The 20398-nt window shown below is 44.8% G+C and overlaps 1 protein-coding gene across 4 annotated transcripts in view; it reads right to left on the reverse strand.

The window, feature by feature from the left end:
- Positions 1 to 20398, reverse strand: part of LOC142580112 (uncharacterized) — a 233805-nt gene that overhangs the window by 184944 nt on the left and 28463 nt on the right. For all 4 annotated transcript variants that reach the window (XM_075690924.1, XM_075690927.1, XM_075690925.1 and 1 more), the window contains exon 2: positions 4519 to 4679. In XM_075690924.1, coding sequence (XP_075547039.1) covers positions 4519 to 4674 — 156 coding nt within the window. In that variant the 5' untranslated portion in view covers positions 4675 to 4679. The remainder of the gene's footprint in view (positions 1 to 4518; positions 4680 to 20398) is intronic.

Here is a 20398-nt window from a genome sequence, read left to right on the forward strand (position 1 = left end):
TATTTGCAACAGACAGTGTGATACAGTCTACGACCGATTTTTCGAATGTGCCCGGTAATTCCAACGCCTTCACGGACAGCCACGTACACCATAAAGTCAATGTATAAGAACGTCTAAAATTTCGGACACAAAAAGCCTTTGCCGTCTGATTTTTCACACTTTCTACTGTGACTGCAGGTCTGAAACAGCATTAATCGAATTTTGATTATCTCGCCGCTTCGAACCAGTGCTTTCGCACGCAGATCTGCTGGGAGGCATAGCCACTACCAGGGCAACACTAGGCCTAACTACTGCAATGTTCACTACAAAGCTTTTTGCTGTTTGGTGCTGTATTTTTCATTACAATTCGCCGCTGTTAGCAGTGGCACTGACTCAGTCTTTGTAATCCTTGCCAATGGCTTCAAAGCTCGGAAAGCATGTCGCATTGCATAATGCCGATTTCAGAAAGTCAGCTTCGCCTAAATACAGCCATGTTACACAGTAAAGCATACGTGCACTATTGCGGTGAAGCATACCATGAGTGGAAAATGGCAATTGTCACACGATATGGTTTGTATTTCTTAATTATACACATGCGCACCCGCCATCTCCTATTTCAGTACGAGTACCAATATACCTAATAAGTGTACTGGCAGGCCTTCAGAGCTATTTCGGATGTGCCTGTGGTGATTTGTGCCCTTGGGGCAGTAAAAGGTATGCATTCATTTTTTCGGACTGCCCAATTTTTCTGACGTCCTTGCGGTCCCTCGGGAGTCCGGAAAATTGGATGTTGACTGCACAGTCGCCGACCGGTTATTCGGACCTCACGGGGACTGCAGAAATGTCCGAATAAACAGGTGTCCGAAAAAGCAGATTGAGAAAAAAAAAGAAATCCTTTATTTCAACACACTTATTCGAGCTCGGAAGTAGGCTTGAAGAAATCGTGAATGCGCCATTGCACACTGTTCCGTTTACGCGCAATCAGATCTCGGAGAGCGTCGTATGGTCTCTATAGGCGGCTGAAAGCACAGTCACTGCTTGTACACGATCCACATGCGACGGCAGCGTAGCATATGGTGCGTCATCTTCCAACTCGGAGTCAACTTTGTGCATCTTTTTCATTCCAAGCTTAACTCGGACGCCTATTTTCTTGTCCAATGTGTACTAAAAGACCTGAAATCATCTAATTTTACAAGATGACAATGGCCAGAAACTCAGTTCCCACGAACCCCAAATAAACCTGAAGTCGCTGAAGAAGACCTTCTCTTCAAAAAGAAAAAGAAGAGACACGTAAAATGAGCCAGGCTGAAACGCTGACCGTCGTGCTGTGCAGTGAAGCCGAAACAAAGAAATGCTCCGCGCAACCTTGTGATTCTGCAGTTCAAAAATTTTATTCTCGCTTAAAACAAAATTTGATCCTTTATATCTTTCTACATAGATGGGCAGCAAAGCATACTATGCAATGCTGACTAAGCCATATTCTTACTTGGAACATTACATTGTGAAAATGAAGCCACAAATTGAGTCGGAACATAACTTTTTATGCGAAGCATACTAGCCGCACAACCACGCTCTTCCTTGCTGCGCCGCGCGCGGCCGCGTAGCTACCATATGACGTCATAACAGCTGCAAAAGCGGAGGCTCAACTCGTGCGCTCGCTTGCGGCCGCGTAGCTACATAGCCTGCATAGCCTACATAGCCATAGCGTGCGCTCGCCTGCATGAGTTGTTTCTTCGTCTAGCCGAACCAAATATAGCCAAGCAACAGCAGTTCACCAGGCTAAACAGTGGTTCAACAACTAAAATAAAGGCTAGTATGCTTCGCATCCTGGGCTTTACCTTAGCTAAGCCACAGCCATTTTTTCATTTTTGCCATGACATAGGGCGAAAGTTTAGGTTTTATTTCTTATCAGAGTATTTTTATCATCTAGTATACAAGATAACAAGCCCATATTGTGAAGATATTCCTCATGGAAATGTTAGTTTTTTTAATAAAAAATATCAAACAAGGGGCGATTGTCGGCTTTTCTGTATGGCTAGAAATTAGGTAAATTAAAACAATAAGTAATAAACGACAATAGTCATGAAAGAGTACCATCTGGCGACTATATAAAAAATATTCGCAGCAACAGGTCAAAGCAATAACTTTGTAGAAATTTTCTGCCCTGGCATAGTTTCACTTGTATGCGCAACCTTCGAAGCGTCCTCACGGCATTAGAAAATGTTTGAAAAAAAAAATCGCTTGAGTAATTACTTCCCACACTGAGGTAAAACAGTTTGATTTTTTCCAGCAGAATCGGAGATGGTCGAAAAAACACCAAGTACACTTGACATGGAATGACCCACCTTTATAGTTGTTCAGACACTGCCAGCTATGTTGCCTACCAAATTGTCCAGTGATAAAATAAACGATATCCAGGGCGTCTACCAAGTTGACGTTTCCAAATTCCCCGAGTTTTCCCGGTCTTCCCTGAGCGACGCAGAACGATGTTTTATGTCAAGACGGGCTGAAACAATGTCGCCTGATGCTATCACTCTCTAGTAAGCATGTGAAAAAATTTTTAAAAAGAAACGACTTGATCTAGTTTAATAATAAGGAGTAGTGTTTCTTTTATTCGAAAGAGAATAGAATGGAGGGGTTAGTAAAATGCACAGCAAATACATCTTCGAAAGAAATTGCAAATCAAGTCAGGCATTCTCAAATACGAATAAAAAGGAGATGCATAAAGAAGCAAATATTGTCGAATATGAGCTATTTCTATCAACTGATAGCAAGCTCAGTAGTATGAGGCCCGAACATTGTCACAATTGAGATTCTCTCTCAACAGCTTGTAAGTCAACCTCAACTGTCCTGACATACTCTCAGCCCGCGCATGACACCTCAGTGTTGTGTTTCACTGCTTTAAAAAGTTTATTTTGGTTTGGATGAGGGACACCTGCATCTTGGCATCAGCTAACACTTTGTTTTTTTTTATCTAAAGCTCCTTCAAAACGGCGGCAGCACGCTTCCTTTCCCATTCATTCCTCGATGCGTAGGTCCTTTCTGTTCTCATCCTCTTTCCGCCACTCATTTGCCCCACGGACCATTTGAAGCATCTTTTTGGTCAATTTTACAGTCAACGTCCTATTTTTCGAACTCCCTAGGGGCCGAGGAAACGTCCGGAAAATTGGCCAGTTGGAAAAGAATGCATGTCCTTTACTGCCCTTAAGGACTCAAACCGCCACAGGCACATTCGAAAAAGCTCTGAAGGCCTGTCGGTACACGTATTCGGCATATCGGTTCTCGTACCGTGACAGGAAATACCGGGTGCACGCAGGTATAATTAAGGAATACATACAGTGTCCCTTGGCAATAGCCCCTTGCCCCGTTTGTTATGCTTCACTGCAATGCTTTTGCGCATGCTTCACCAAGTAACATTTCCGTACAGAGGCGAAGCTGACTTTCTGGAACCGGCATTGTGCAAAGCACCGTGCTTTCCAAGCTTCTATGCCAATCGCAAGGACCACTAAGGCAGAGTCCGTGCCAAAGCTGACAGAAGCGAATTCTTTCAATAAAACACACGGCACCCAACGGCAAGAAGCTTCAGAGCGAACATCGACACAGTTAGGCCTAGCGTTGCCGCAGTGGTGGCTACGGCTGCCAGCAGATACGTGTGCGAGAATGCCGGTTCGAGGCGACGAGGTAGTCAAAATGGAAGCGGTGGTGGCTTTGAATAATGCCATTTCAGACCAGCGGTACTCGCAAAAATCTCAGGAAAATTGGACAGCGAAGGGTTCTTGCATCTGAACTTTCAGACGTTCTGATACACTGACTCTATGGGGTACGTGGTGGTACAGCGAAGCTGTCCAAAAAGTCGGTTGTTCACTGTACACTGGCAACTCCTCCAGCCGACGATGGTGCGTTAAAGACGATTCGTTGTGATTCCTGTCTGTTACTCGAGCCAGCATTACCACGACTTTCATTCCACTTCAATAAAATTACAGCGAATTTTCACTGGTAGATGCACAAATTTCCTGAGTTTTCCCTGAGTTTTTCCAGACTTCTCAATATTCCTGAGAATTCCCGGTTTTCCCGGTTGGTGGACACCTGGATATCTCACTATCCTAATGCAACGAGTATACATCAAGAGCACCTAACCACTAGATAGGCACAAAATGGCGTATTGCCATCTCGCGATTTCCATTATGTTTGTGTGATATGTGTACGTGGGAGAGACATCCAGTAGGGCTTGGCATAAAGCATGTTCGCGTCAAAAAGAGATTGGTTGGTAGTCAATGCTTTCTATTGTCTGTTTCAGCCGTCCCATTGTAAGTGCTTTTTCGCCATAATGAGCCTAAACCATCGGTAATGTGGCTGTTTCGGCTTGTTGGTTTGGCATAGTGGTGGATTGTAGCCCACATATACAAAACGAGAGCAGTCGTCTCATCTTTGCTGTCATTGTGTATATCTGCACTACAATTCACCACTAAACCAACAGGCCCAGCTCAGAACACTTTTTTTTTGCTCTCATTGTCTGACTACATCAGTGGGCATGCTCACCTTGGTAATGCCCTGCAGAGCAAGCTTTGCACAGACAACCCCGTCCCGAAAGAAGGGGTCGTCCCCTGCAGGGGCCAGGTGCCGGACGTCGCAGGGCTGCACTTCCTGGCAGTGGACACTCCAGTTCAGGCAGCCACACACCTGCACCCCCGACATTGCACCTGCAGCAGAAGTATCACCACATTGTACTGACAGTCAAGAATCCGAGTAACACAATTGCAAGTTATGAAACTAACTATTTATTGAAGGAAGTTGTGCCAAGAAAAGACAATTAACATTCAAGCACAAAAATGGCAGCAAGCACAAGCGTCGGTCGTAATCAGGGGTGGGACTGCCCAAAGTCATTTTGGAGCAAATTTTGGAGCAAGTAAAATTGCATTTTGCAGCAGTCTGGAGCACACAAAATTGTATTTTGGAGCAGTTTGGAGCAGACTAAATTTTATTATGGCAGGCAGGCAGGCAATCAACTTTATTTAGATCCTGAGGAGCAACTCCAAAACCCCCTTATGAGGGAGAAGCCGCTGTGGGCCGCTCCCACGTCGGGACGGGCAGGCCATGCCTCACCGCCACGCCGCTGGCCCTCTCGGCGGCCTGTAGGTGAGTTGAGAGGTTGGAACTCTTGAGCGCCTCTTCCCACTCTTCTTCTGTGGTGAAATGATCGTGGTTTTGTAAAGAGGGACACTGCCAGAACACGTGTTTTATTATGGAGCAAATAAAATTTCATTCTGAAGCAGTTTGGAGCAGGCCAATCTGATTTTGGTGGAATAATGGAATATGGAATATGGCCACGCACTTCAAAACCACAATGAAACACAGAATAAGCCAACATGAGCACATACTAGAAGCGCACTTTGTAGCCATAACGCACTAGATTATAGAAGAGTGGGTCAAGCAGTAGCATGGCGCATGCTTTCCTGTAAAGACAAAAACATCGGTTGCACTGCGATCAAACTATACTGTCACAGAGCAGTGATGGTGAATAATACAGTGGCAAATCTGTGAATGATGAAACTAGCTTTTATTGAGCAAACTTGTGCCCATAAAAGCAAGTTACACTCAAAGTGCAGTGATAGCGGCGAATACAGTCGGCAATTGTCGAAATCTAATCTGCGGAGCAAGCGCGTCTGCGTTTATACAGGAATCATTTAAGGTTTCAGAACAATCGCTGGTGCCTGCGTGTTTTCCAGAAAGTTTTACACAATTTGCGTTGCATATACAAGCAATCAAATTACACAAGGTTAACTGACAACAGACAGCAGATAGAACCCTCGATAACATTCGAGAAATTTCCGATACATGCAGATGCATCCTGCACTGAGCAGTAACATTCTTTAGAAGGTGAAATGCAGTCACCTAATGAAGATAAATAAGTACACATGTCAATGTCCCCCTATTAAAAACCATCGTCCCGATACTGCAAACACAACAGGAGAGTGAAAAACAAAAGCACAGTTAGTAAAAATAGAAAAAATAACAAAGCGACGAAGAAACAAAGTCCCCAAGTTCGTTAGCGCTGGCAGAACGGCTTAAGCTGTGCATCATAACTATTTCAAGTTGCGAGCAGCATGTCACTGTGATTGCAAAATACCATCTGGCATGACCTCACAGTCCAGTGCGCCAATGTGTCAGATAATCTTGTTGGGTCTGAAATAGCGTTTCACTAGTTTCTCACCGAGTCCTCGTCGGTGTATCAGGGTCCAAACCCAAACAGGGTCGCCAAGGTGGCATTCCAGGTATTGTCGTCGAAGACTGTAGTGCTGGCTGTGGATCCTCTGCTGGTTTTTGATGCACAAACAGGCAAGCTGATAGGCTTCTTGCACACGCTGGAGATAGGCGGCGACGTTGACTTTTTTTCTGTCAGTGACGTGAGGCTGCAGGGCGTCGAGAGTTGTCGGGTTACTTCCGTAAACCAGTTTGAACGGCATACGTCTTGTTTCTTGCACTGCCGTGTTGTAAGCAAATGTGACAAACAGGAGCACAGCATCCCACGTCTTGTGTTCGATGTCGACTTGCATCGCTAACACGTCGTTGAGTGTCTTGTTCAGTCATTCTGTTAGGCCATTCGTCTGCGGGTGGTAGGCAGTGGTCCTCTGATGACTTGTCTGGCTATACTGCAGGATAGCTTCAGTAAACTCAGCTGTAAAAGCTGTTCCTCTGTCAGTAATGAGGGCTTCTGCTGCACAATGTCGCAGCAGGATGTTCTCGACAAAAAATTTGGCTACTTCCACTGCACTACCTTTGGGCAGGGCTTTCGTTTTGGCATAGCGGGTAAGGCAGTTGGTGGCCACAACGATCCAATCGTTTCCTGATGTTGACGTCGAAAAGGGTCCCAACAAATCCATCCCCATCTGCTGAAGCAGTCGGCAAGGAGGCTTGATCGGCTGTAGTAATCTCACTGGTCTCATTGGCGGTGCCTTGCGTCGCTGGAAGTCTTGACATGTCTTCATGTAATGGGCGACGTCAGCGGTCAGGTGAGGCCAATAGTACTTGTATTCTTGCGAGTGCACGGAAAACAAGAGGTGTCCGGCTGTCTTATCATCGAGCAGGGCATGCAGGACTTCTGACCGGGGTGCTACGGGCACAACGTGAAGGTAGTTTGCGTGGGCTGGCAAAAAGTTCCTCACCAGGACGTCATTTTGGAAGAAAAACGAAGGAAATCTGCTCCTAAATACCCTTGGCACAAAGTCTGTCTTGCCTTGCAAGTACTCAGCAAAGCTTCTAAGCTCCAGGTCAGCTCGCTACTGCTCGGCAAAGTCGTCTGCACTCAGTGTACCTGAAAAGGCGTCCTCGTCTTGGGGCAGCAGGTCCGCAGAAGTGCGAGACAGGCAGCCAGCATCAGAGTGTTTTCGTCCAGACTAGTAGATTACAGTGACATCATATTCTTGAAATCTGGGGCTCCACCGCACCAGGCATCTTTTCAATTCAATTCAAGAGTAGCTTTATTCACATAACCAAAACTGGTATGCGACATCTGGATCCTTAGCCATAGGCTAGTTATGGATCCATGCAGTTATACAAAGAAAAGTAAGCGATTCAGACAAGGCCACAATCATTTCTTGTTTTAGATCAAACAAACAAACAAAACAAAGAAAGGAAAGAAGAAAATGCAACCAAACAAAAACCAATAAACTAAGGTGCAGACCAGAGCAGGAGCGAAAAAGCCACGGCCCCCGCTGACTCGGGCGTGCGCTGTCATCCCCACATGTCGACGCCACAGCCATCAGTACCCAAAAGTGAAAAAGCTTAGTTGCTGTCCAAACTGCTAAGTGTCGCCCACGACAGGAGCCGTTCAATACCGATATAGGTTGATAATTACCGAAATCGTTAGGTTCCCCACTTTATATAAATAGGCGTCACTCTTGCTATTTTCAATACCTCGGGTATGTGCCCGTGTAAAATACTTTGTAAAACAATTTAGTGAGAGTAGGTGCCAAGGTTGTTATATTATTTTTTACTACGGTCACCGCAGTACCATCAAAACCAGGTACCTTTCCTCTACTAGATTTGTAGTTGCTATTACTTCCTGGATTGAAATATCTATGTAGCCAAAGGAACATAAATTTCAAGCAGGCAAAGATGACTTGAACTTACTTTGCATGCTAAAAAGTTCGGTTCCAACCGTACAAAAGTGATGGTTAAATTTTTCACTTACTGATGAAGCATCGCATCCTGTAGCTGTCGATGGGAGAATTCATTTTAAAACTGCAGATTTAATAATAGAGTTTATTGAAGCCCATAATTTTTTTGGATTGTGAGATGATACGTCGATCTGGTTAGTGTAATAAAGCTTCTTCTGTATTTGCATTGCTGCCAAGGCTTTATTTCTGTGCTCCTTATATTGATTAAAGTAGTATGTGTTGCCTCGATATTGTTTCACTTTAGTATGCCAATTATCTCGCACTTTAAGTTCAGTACGCTCTGCATCATCCATGGACATAGTGGTTGCGTATATCATGTCTTTGCTTTTGAGTGCACTCTGCAATTGTACACTTCAGTTTTTCTATTAGCACAGAACAGTGCATGTTAGCGTTTAAGTCGTCCAAGTCAGAGAATGACATGTTGGAAAGTGACAGTGAGTTTTTTATAACCAATTTGCTTTGTTGTACCGGAAAAATTTGTCCGGTTAAAGTATGTATCGTCAAGACAATATAGGAACGCAATCGGTAAGTGGACAGCAGGACCTGTATCGTAGGCTCCATAAAGGCTTTCAGTTGCATCAAAGTTACATAAAATGTGATCAAGGCAAGCGGAGGTATGACTTGTAATTCGCGTGGGACCGATGACAAGAAAACTGAACTCATACAAAGACAGTAAGTTTGAATATTTAGTGCGTCTGCTACTATGAGTGTTGCCGACTATAATAGCTTTCTTATTATTTTTGGTCAGGTGAATGAGAGCATATTCTAGGTCATTCAAAAACATGCTACAATCAGTATGCGGGGGATGGTATACAACACCAATTATGACATTGTGCAACTCTACGAAAAACATCTCCGAGTGTCTGCTAGTAGGTCTATTCAAAGAAGAATAAAACCTGTACCTGAGTGAGTTTCTAATATAGAATCCCACCTCTCCTCCGCTGTTTGCAGCAATTCTAGGAAACGAGAGAAAAATGTAATTTGGAATGTTATAACTTTCACCAGGCTTTAGCCAAGTTTCCGTGACAGCTATGACTTCATACATGTTATTGTGCTGTGCGAACAGCGTGAGAAGAGCATTAAAATTTTTTCCTAAGCTTCTCACATTGCATTAAAGCAGTGAGTGTGGTCTATGTAATCTATGAAAGTTATCAACAGAAGAAGTTGTCAGCATATTGGGGATTTTATGCCACACGGTCTAGGTCAGCCTCCGTGAAGGTGCGGAGGACATTGGTGTTCTCTGCTTTCCTCATTAATATTTGTCCTCTCGATACCCAAGCATATTTCCAGTTGTGTTGTTTCCTTGCAGCAATTTCTTTTGCCAGTAAAAGTTTGTACTCAGTGCATAAGCGCTCATTTATGAACATTGGTGTGTGTTCTGTCAGGCCAAAATCGGCTGCAGTAAGACGGGCTTTTTTCACACATTGAAGCAAGTTGTCACGGGCGACGCAGGTCCTGAATTCGATAATGATGTTAGACTGATTTTTGTTTTTTGTTGGAACACAGCGTACGACATCAATATCAGCCATTGTCACCTGCGCAGCAACCTTTGCTGCCAAGATGGTAACAACTGCCGACAGTGACTCATTGGGTACCCTCGGGATACCTTTCACTTCAAGATTTGTTCTATGACTGTATCGCTGTAGTTTCATCAGTTCATGTCTAGTAGCCTGCAACTCTTTAAAGAGGCGGCTGTTTTCACTTTTGAGTCGACTTTGTTCCGTTTTCCCCTCGCCTAATTCCCTCTGCACATTAGCAAGGGTTTTCTTGAATTCCTCGAAGCTTCCGCTCATAAAATCTGCAGATTTCTTAAGGGAACCAAGATCACGGCTTAGGTTCTTATTCATGTTATCAATCTTTGCACTGAGCTTCAAAAACAATGCAGCAAGTTCTTTCACCGTTGTGAGCATTTTTTCGAAGACCCTTTCGCCCGTATTCTGGCTCCCCGCATCAAATCCATCATCGCTCATAGCTGGAGGACAACCCAGACACGAAGCTAATATTTAGTTAATGAAGTTGTTTCACACACATGTAATGCACAAAAGTGCGGAGAGTAGGCCGTCGATGTGAGCGTGCCTGGATCGTCCACAGTAATGGCTCCATCGAAATGTGAAGCACGCTTTTATGCTCCCCGTTGCATCATCGAAGGCTTCTGCACAGCAGTAGTGGCGCAGGAGGCCTGCCTCAACTCCAGTTTGGCAGGATCTGATTCCAGCGATAACCTGGTGATTAGCTTGGGTACTGGTAGTCGCTTTGAGTGTTAAAAGAAGCCAGCGTCGATGACTGCGCCCTGTAATGCACAAAAGTGCGGTGAGTAGGCTGTTGATGTGAGCATGCCTCGATCGTCCACAGCAATAAAGAGTCCTTTAATTTCGCTAGTCCAAACAATGTGTGATGGTTGCTAGCAACTTTGAACGGCCTGGCATATAGGTAAGGGCGGAACTTTGCTGTAGCCAAATTGATGGCGAGGCATTCCTTTTCAATCGTAGAGTAATTGCCTTTCGCTTTTCACAGCGACCGGCTAGCGTAAGCTATAACCCGTTTAAGTCCGCCTTTCAACTGGACTAGGACGGCACCGTGGCCTAGTTGACTAGTGTCTGTGTGGATTTCTGTATCGGCATCGTTGTTTCTTTGTTGAAGTGTGCAAGTATCGGTGTTGACTGCATGCATTGTTTGAGTTCTTGAAATGCGTTGGCCTGTGGTGTTTCCCACTTGAACTCGACATAACATTTAATTAGGTGTGTTAGCAGCTTAGCGATGCGTGAGAAGTACTTGATAACACACCTGTAGTAAGCCCACATGCCAAGGTATCTACGTGAATCTATGCACTGCCTTCTTGTCGAAGCGCAGCTGGAACTTTGCGATGGCTGCTGTCTTCTACAAGTTAGGGCGGACTCCAGATTTGCTGATGGCCCAGGAACAGGAGCTTGTAAGCGAAGCGGCACTTTTCAAGCTTCAGAGTGAGCTCTGATCACTTGATGGCCTCTAGCACTGTAGCAAGCCGCCTAAGGTGATCGTAGAAATTTCCAGTAAAGACGTCGACGTCATCCAAGTGAACCAGACAGGTCTGTAACTTTAATCCTGCTAATGCCATGTCAATCATGCACTGGAATGTTGCAGGCGCTGAGCATAGTCCAAATGGCATAACTTGGAACTCATAGAGGTCGTCTGGCATGATGAAGACGGTCTTTCCGCGATCCCTCTCGTTGACTTCTACTTGCCAGTAGCCAGTCTTGAGATCTATCGACGAGAAGTATTCAGCAGTGCAGAGGCGATCCAATGTGTCGTCTATCCATGGGAAAGAGTATACGTCCTTCTTCGGTGATTTTGTTCAGTCGGTGATAATTAACACAGAAAAATAGGGTTCCATCCTTTTTCTTCACCGAAACTACAGGAGATGCCCATGGGCTTTTAGGTGCCTGAATACAGTCGTCACATAGCACTTCATCGACTTGTTGCCTTGTAGCTCCACATTCTTGCATCGAAACTCGGTAAGGGCTCTGGTGGAGTGTTTGAGCGCACTCTTCAGTTATCATATGATGCTTTGCAACTGCTCTTTGTCGAATCCTCAATGACGTCGAAAATCAGTCTGTATCGTCGAAGACTTCTGAGCTGTTGCTGCTTATTCATTGGGAGACTTCGATTTATGTCAAAGTCTAGCTCGGGAACTATGGTCGTCAGGGTAGATGCAGCAGTATCCAAGAGGACAAATGCATTGCTGGCTTCCACAATCTCCTCGACGTAGGCGATCATCGTGCTCTTGTTGATGTGCTTGAACTCCTGGCTGAAGTTTGTCAGCATCACTTTCACTTTCCCTCAGTGCAGCAGCTATTGGTCTGCCTTGATGACGCCTTCTACGTCTGCAGGTGTTTCGCTGCCATGCCAACGGAAATGACAATGCTGGAGTAAGGCAGGATGCTGACATGGTCTTCAAGTACACTCAAGGCATGGTGACCATGAGCGCTCTCCGGCGGTATCTCTGATCTTGGGATAGCATTATCAACTGACTTCAGGTTGATGATTGAGCCGTGTTGGTTCACAAAGTCCATGCTGAGAATAAGATCTCATGAACACTGTTGGAGGACAATGAAGGTGGCAGGGTAGGGTGCAGATTTTAGTCGGCATTATTAGGTGTCCTCCAGCTGTCCGGATTTGAAGGCCTTCCCACACAGTCTGAAGTTTCTTCAAATGAGTGACAATGGACCCACTCATCGCAGAGTAGTCGGCTCCTGTGTCCACTAAGGCAGTGAGTGGGTGGTCATTGAGAAGCATGTTGAGATCACTGGTCCTTTGTCTTGCACTGCAGTTCGGTCTTGGAGTCTGATCACGGCTGCATCGCCATGACATGTGGCTGGAATGTCGGGTCATAAGGCCTTTGGTCGATGCATTCTTTGCTTCCAGGCTTCGTTGGGATGGCAGCATGTCATTGTTATGTCGCCGAGATAGTGTCTTTGGCATCACTGGCAGTGGAGAATCTTTGTCAGTTCGACGAACAGCAACTGCACCTCCATCGGGTGCTGCTTTTAGTTTTCCAGGTATGGGCTGATCGACCGGCCCAAGGCTTGGCCAGTGTATGGTCGGCGCTGCAGTGAAAGGTAGCGGCCTGGTGACGGCGAATGGAACGGTCATTGAGGGATCCCCTAAGTGGCAGCGAGGTAGTCGGTGATATTGTGAAAGCGTTCACCTTGCTGCGGGTGCGCAGCGTTGACGTCGAACCCTAGTAGTCCCATTTCACGGTATGGGCACCGAATGAATTTGTTTTATGGCGCAAGGGCCAATTATGACCAAAGAGCACCAGGTCAGTGTTGATGAGTTTGCAGTGGATAGATGAATTCAGAGAGGTTGGTGGGACATAGCTGCAAAGGGGCCTGAAAATGATCTCTGTAAAGTGCGTAAAACCTATATGTAATAAAATTATGGCAATGTCTAATGAGGAGCACTAAGAACACAAAAGATACATTGTGATAGAATCATTATATTTTAAAATACACGAAGCCAAATGTTTGCAAGAAGCACTACTGTCTTAAGAGAGCCCTTGAAACGGAAGGGCCTGGAGCTGTACAAAAATGCTGTACAATGCTGTACAATGCTGTACGATGCTGTACAAAAATATCACAGCGGCATCCTCTGGAAAGAGGATGAGCTGCAAATTCGTAGGGCTAATAACATGTAAGACAACATCGTTTAAGGAGCTTAGGACTGCTCTGGTGTCAAACAACGGTTCTGTACCAAGAAACATTACAGGATGAAGGGGGATGTGCTGCTGGTATGCTAAAGGAAAGTGTTTCTTTCTGTCTTGGCTTCCTGAAACTCCAGGAGGGTGTCAAGGACGGTGAGCCTTTCACCACATCTACTGCAGGTTGGTGGTTCATTTCCAGTTAGCATATGTGTGTCATACATGTGTCCTATTCTAAGATGACATAAGAGGACATCTGTTCATCGCGTTTTCGTTGCAGAGGGCCAATAACCTAGTTTCTACTTAATCAAGTGAAGCTTGTTATTTGTTTTAGCATCGCATAAGCGCTGCCAGTGGCAGAGTATGGGCACCGGCAATAGATGTGGCCCGCTTCTCTGCAGTGGTAACACAGCGGATGGTGGTTGGGAGCGTGCCAGACATCAGCCTTTCTTGGAATGCTGTACTGGGTGACAGTCGGGCATGCTCGCAGTGACGGCAGTGGACGACGAAACTACAGCACTGCAAGGCCCTGGCTCAGGGGCGGAGGTGGGCCATGACAGCGGGTGACAGTGGCATATGTCATCGCTTCTGGCAGGAATTGCGGCAATTGGGGCAGCACCTGAGGAAATCCAAGTAATCGCTGTAGTTCCTCTTTGACCGTGTCAGTGACCGAGGCCACCTGGGTTTGCGACAAAGGCAAGATCTTGTGCAGTTCTTCATGCAAAATGGCCCTGATGGTCTCGTGGAGGTCATCAGAACCCAGTGCTTGGATGGTGCACTGCAGCATGAGCGCTTGACATTTATATTGCCTGGCGCGCATTTCCAGAGTTTTCTCAATCGTTGATGCCTCCGTCAAAAACTCAGCTATGGTCTTTCGCGGGTTGCGTTATTGGTCCGGCAAAAAGTACTTACTTGATGTCCCGCATCAGGAAGCGGACTTTTTTCTCCTCCGACATTTCCGGTTCGGCATGACGGAAAAGACGGGCTGTCTTATCCGTGAAGATCTCGATGGTCTCATTGGGCAGCTGCACTCAGGTTTCGGCTTCAGCTCGCTCTTTGTGCATGACACTTGTGAATGTCTGCAGGAAGCCACTTTGCAGCAGGTCCCACGTAGTTAAGGTGGCTTTTCCATTCTCGAAACACGTCCTGGCAGCATCTTCCAATGCGAAAAAGGCACAGCGCAGCTTGTCATCGCTGTTCCAGCTGTTAATGTAGCGACCCTCTCATACATCTCCAGCCAGCTTTTCGGGCCCTCAAATGTTGAACCATGGAACGTCGGTGGCTCCCGGGGCTGCTGCAGCACAATCGGTGTTGGCAATACTGGGGCTGTCATTGTAGCTGCCGTCATGGCCGTGCACTTCATGGTCTTCTCAGGCGATAATCCGTACTCAGGGGGCAGTCCTTGCAGCCAGCGGCTAGCTCGCTGGTTCTTGGCAAGGTAGGTGTTGTCTTCATGGCTTGGGCTTGGCTCACTGCTTTGTGGTGGTGTTCAGTGCACGAACGCACCAGCACCTCCACCAGATGTCATGTAGTAGCAACAGTGAATAATACAGCGGCAAATCTGTGAATCACGATGTGAAATGTGAAATTTTCATTGGGTGAATTTATGCCCACAAAATCAAGTTACACTCAAACACAGCAATAGCGGTGAACACTGGACGGTGATCGTCGAAATCTGATTTGCGAGGCAGGCGCGTCGGCTTTGATACGAGTCATCAAAGGCTCCAGAATAACTGCTGGTGTCCACGTGTCTTCCAGGAAGTCCTACACAATTCGGGTCGTGCATACAAGCAATCAGATTGCACAAGGTTAAGTGACAACAGACAGCGGATTGTACCTTCGATAACAGTCGAGAAACTTCTGATACATGGAGGTGCATCCTGCGCTGAGCGATAACATTTCTTAGATGGTGAAATGTGGTCACCCAATAAATAAATACACATGTTAATATTCCTGCACCCATGCTCATGATGACAGTGGAAAATTTTCTCATATTATGCTGTCCAATCGACGTGGTAACAATTTTTGGGTCACCTTGAGCATACGTGCCAACCCAGGGACTTTGAAATTCAAGAGATACGCCAAGTGGGGAAGGAATTACCAATGACAAAAAAAAATTTACCTTTTTTCTGGGTCACTGAAAGGTCATACAGAACTCTGCATGGCTGCCAGTAAAGTTATAGGACATCTCGGCCATCATACTGCGACGGGCAATGGTGTGTGCGCACATGTATAATTAGGGAATATGTACCATATCATATATAGTACGTATTCCACATGGGCCACTATGAGAGGACATATGTCCTCCCACAGTGGCCCATCTGGACTTTTACTATGCTTCACCGCATAACTCTTCTGAACCATGGTGAACCTAACTTAAAAGAACCCGTTTTTAGGCCATGCATATTTTACCTTTGCGACATGTGTGCTCCTCAATGCATGTTTCGATATGAAGTGAACTGAGTTAGTCCTACACTGGCTGTGCACAAAAGACGGATTTAAATTTGACTTCGGCTAGCTGCCTTAAGCATAAGGCTAACAATGCAATTGTGGCTGCATGATGCGTTTTTTAAAATTATTATTTATTTATGAATATTTCATTTCTTTTTCTTATTTGCAGTCGGCTAGGGACAGTTTTTCGGGAGAGTTATGGCCACGTCTCTGCAATGAGAAGAATTGGTTGGAAATCAGGAGTCTCCTGGACAAATCGGGAAGTTTGGCCAACATGCATGTCACACCACAGACCCAGAGTGCCACAATCAGACCTGGGCAGGTATAAGAAAAGAACTGTAATGTGTTTTTGTTGCGATAGTGATTATGTGGACACTCCAGGTATATTTTTTTTCGTCGTCGTGACCACAATGTTCCGTATAAAGTCTAGGGGCGATAACATCTGCAATGGGGACAGACTGCGAGTGCTGGTTGCTTTGTCTGCACTGTGTTTTTGCTGTTTAGTTAAAGTTGAAGCGAGACAGCACAAAGGTAAATTCGCTCACTGCTGCTGCTGTGCTTGCTCCCTCCAGTATTTTAACAGCGAGTTCCCGCGGTCATCGATACAGATGTGGTCATGTTTGCTTAGGCTTTCGTCCCACGATACTATTTGTTAATTTAGTTAGTAAGTGAATGCTTGCAAGTTTATACCGCACATAGAACTGCTATCCTTACTTTGTATAGCTGTCTACTAATTTGCTATTGCAATCGATGCAGCACCTTCTGGGCGAAACTGCAACTTTTTTATTCCAAATCCAGCATTAGCCCTTCGTGATAGGTCGAAATGGATCAGGGCTTGCCCATATGGGCTTAAAGACAAATTGGAATTGTTTTATGTTATGCCAACCCTGGAGACAGAGATGCCCGCCTGCTGAACTCGCTGCAACATGTACCTCCTTAATATCTAGTTTGCTTGCAGTACCACCAGCCTAGTTTTCTTTGTTTTGTGCCTTAGCTAGGGATTGCCGCGCCACTTGACCCACTCAACTGTATTCTAGTACACTCTAATCACAGCCGCTCTGGCTGTGCCGACAGCAGCGACAACAGCTGAGAGCGGGTGCACGCACACTGGCCACTTGCCAGAAGTGCGTAAAACTACAATGTTACAAGCGTGAAAATTGCGAGAAACTGTGCGGGAGGCACCATCATGCTGTGTGTGGAGTGTGAATGGCTGCACTCTTTTCCGCAGAACAAATTTGCTCGCTGTTCACGGTCACTGCCGAAGTACACACGCCGAAGCCGTCCTGGCACAGCATGCTGCAATTTCGGCCAATTTTCTGTGTTTAGTGCAATTTGACACAGAAATTTGCATTTGTATCATAATACTTAAAACTTGGTAGCAGTGAGGGCCGCAAAAGTTCATTCCTCAGACATATGTTTTCGTTTATTGCAGTTGACGGCGCGCTGGCAAAATCGATGCATCTACACGTGGTCTACTGACTGTACCGCCGCACATTGCTGACTGCACTACACGTATTGAGACGCAAATTGACGCATCGACACATGCCGAGGCACGAACACTGCCTGATGAAGCAGGGACACTACCAACGCAAGGCACTGCCGGGGGAAACCTTCCTATAAAACCTGCTGCATTGGAGCCCTGCATCTCATTTGGCAGCAGTGAGGGCAGCGAAAGTTCATTCCTCACACACGTTTTCGTTTATTGCAGTTGACGGTGCACTAGCAAAATCGATGCATCTACACGTGGTCTACTGACTGTACCGCCGCGCATTGCTGACTGCACTACACGTATCGAGACGCAAATTGACGCATCGACACATGCCGAGGCACGAACACTGCCTGATGAAGCAGGGACACTACCGACGCAAGGCACTGCCGGGGTAAACCTTCCTATAAAACCTGCTGCATTGGAGCCCTGCATCTCATTTGGCAGCAGTAAGGGCAGCGAAAGTTCATTCCTCACACGCCTGTTTTCGTTTATTGCAGGTTAGCAATCATTTTCTTACTACACAAGTATCATTCCAATTGCTGCCTCTCTGCTGCCAAAGTGACAATTTGGTTCTGTGAATATGAGCGAATTAGCAAAGTTTCGAGAAGAGATGAGAAAAGAAATGCTTGAATTCAAATCTGCAATTGAGAGAGAACTACGGAAGGAAATAAGAGACCTAAAAAACAGTGTGAGCTTTTTGAATGAGGAAGTCAGAAAATTAAAGGGAGAAAACGTTGATCTTGCGAAGGACAAGTCTCTAAGGAGCATCAATGAAAAGCTAACAACTGAGTGCGAAGCTTTGAGGAAACAAATGTCTCAACAGGATCAGAGGATCACTGCCTCTGAACAATATTCTCAGAAATGTAACCTTGAAATTAAGGGAATACCCAAACTTGCTGATGAGGACCTTCCTAGTACCCTTCATGAAATTGGCGCACTGTTAAATGTTCCCATCTCGAAAGATGATGTTGAATAGTGTCACCGTGTACCTGCAAAAAATCCCACTTCAAACCCGAACATAGTAGTCCAATTCAAGAGCCGCTCCAAACGCGATTCAGTGCTTCAAAAAGCAAAGAAAACGCGCATTTCGACAAAGGATCTTGGCCACTCCTCTAACACGCCTGTGTTCATCAATGAACACTTATGCCCAGTTTTAAAGCAACTTCTTGGCATGGCAATAGCTAAAAAGAAAACGGCAAACTAGAAGCTTGTGTAGACGAATGATGGGCCTATTCTTGCACGGAAAGATGAAAACTCGTGTGTTCTGCACATTCGTGAAGCATGTGACATTGAAAAGATTGCTTAGAATCGTTGTGCACTGTTGTGATGCATCTTTTCTTTCACCATGGTGATATCGTCTCGTAACGTCAATAATCTTGTAGTGAGTTGCTTTCGTGACAAACTGTCTGCTTTCGTTTAAACATTTGTTCAGCACGACACAACTAAGATGAACTATCTGCATTTCTTAACACCTTTTCTTTTACTTTTGACATCATAATGATTACGGAGACTTGGTATACTCTAGAAAACCAGGTTTACAGGCAAGATAGTTATAACACTTACTTCCTCAACCGTACAAATAAGAAAGGTGGTGGCCTTGCCGTTTTAGTAAAGAACGACATAGACTCTCAGATAGTACCAGAATTTTCTTTTATTAATTCTGACATTGGAATGCTTAACTCTAATGTCACAAAATTACGTTTACTCTGTCATATACAGACCATCTGATTCATCTGTAAATAATTTCACCAGTGTTCTTGAAAAATTATTCAATTACGTAAACGAGAACAACTTAAGACTAATTCTTGGTGGCGACATTAACATCAACATACTAGAGTCTTCTCCCCTCGTAACTGAGTTTATGGCTATGGTTGTGTCAAATGATTACAAGATAGTAACAGATACCCCCCCACACCCTCCCCCCCCCCATCACACCAAATTCGGCAACTTTAATTGATGTTTTTATTACCAACATAAACAAAGATAACGTGGAGTCAGGTGTATTGTGTGTCGATATGAGCGACTACCTAGCATTTTATTTTATTACAGACAATACTACCAAAAACTGACAGAGTTACCGACTAGAACAGTTCAAGATATCACGCCTCTTACCTTAGCTGCTTTTAACACAAGTCTTTCCCAAACAGATTGGAGTAAGTCTATCTTTCATTAACTGCAGATTCAGCCTACGACATTCATAGCTATCCTTAAACAAATTTATTTAAAGCATCTTAAAGAAAACGTTGTAAAGGAATGCCGTAAATATAAAAAACCATGGATAAATCATGAATGTTTAAAAATGATCAAAAAGAAAACACGACTTTTTAGAAGGTTTTTAAGAACTAGAGACATGTCAGACCTTAAAACCTTTAAAGAATTCTGCAACAAAGTAAATGCGTTTATTAGGGAAGAAAAAAGAAATTATTTAAATTATTTAAGTCAGCAATTCACTCCAGACTTCTGCAGTGGGAGTGCAAACATCTGGAGGAAGCTTAATATGTTACTTCACAGGACCCCTATTTTCTCAGGAATTACGCAAATAGAAATAGATGGCCGCATTGTTAAAGATCTAGAGCTTGCAGAAAAATGTAACCACTTTCTCATAAACGTTGTACAGCCAACGCAACAATTACAGCCAACGGTAACTCGTGCAGAGACTACAGAAACGAACAGCATCTTTTTCGCACCAACCGACGATCAAGAAATAGCCTTAGCGTTCTCTACGCTAAAGAACACCAGCGCATGTGACATAGATGGTTTTCAGATATCTCCGATCAAGCATGCAATTAATATTATAGCTCCTGTGCTCACTCACATTTATAACCTGTCTTTATCGACAGGCTGTTTTCCAAAACAAATGCAAACGTCTGTTGTCACTGTGCTATATAAAAAAGGTGACAAAAATGACCTTGCAAACTACCGACCCATTTCTATATTACCGATATTTTCAAAAGGCATTGAAAAAATTATTGTTAGAAGAGTTATAAACTTTTGCACCAAATTTCACATAACAAAATCACAATACGGTTTCATGAAGGGCAGGTCGAATGAGACTGCTTTACTAGCCCAAAAAGAAATAATTCTAAAATCTTTTGAAGATAAGAAACTATGCATTGGAATTTTCGT

Source organism: Dermacentor variabilis, chromosome 4 (assembly GCF_050947875.1).
Source record: "Dermacentor variabilis isolate Ectoservices chromosome 4, ASM5094787v1, whole genome shotgun sequence".
Taxonomy (NCBI): Eukaryota; Metazoa; Arthropoda; class Arachnida; order Ixodida; family Ixodidae; genus Dermacentor; species Dermacentor variabilis.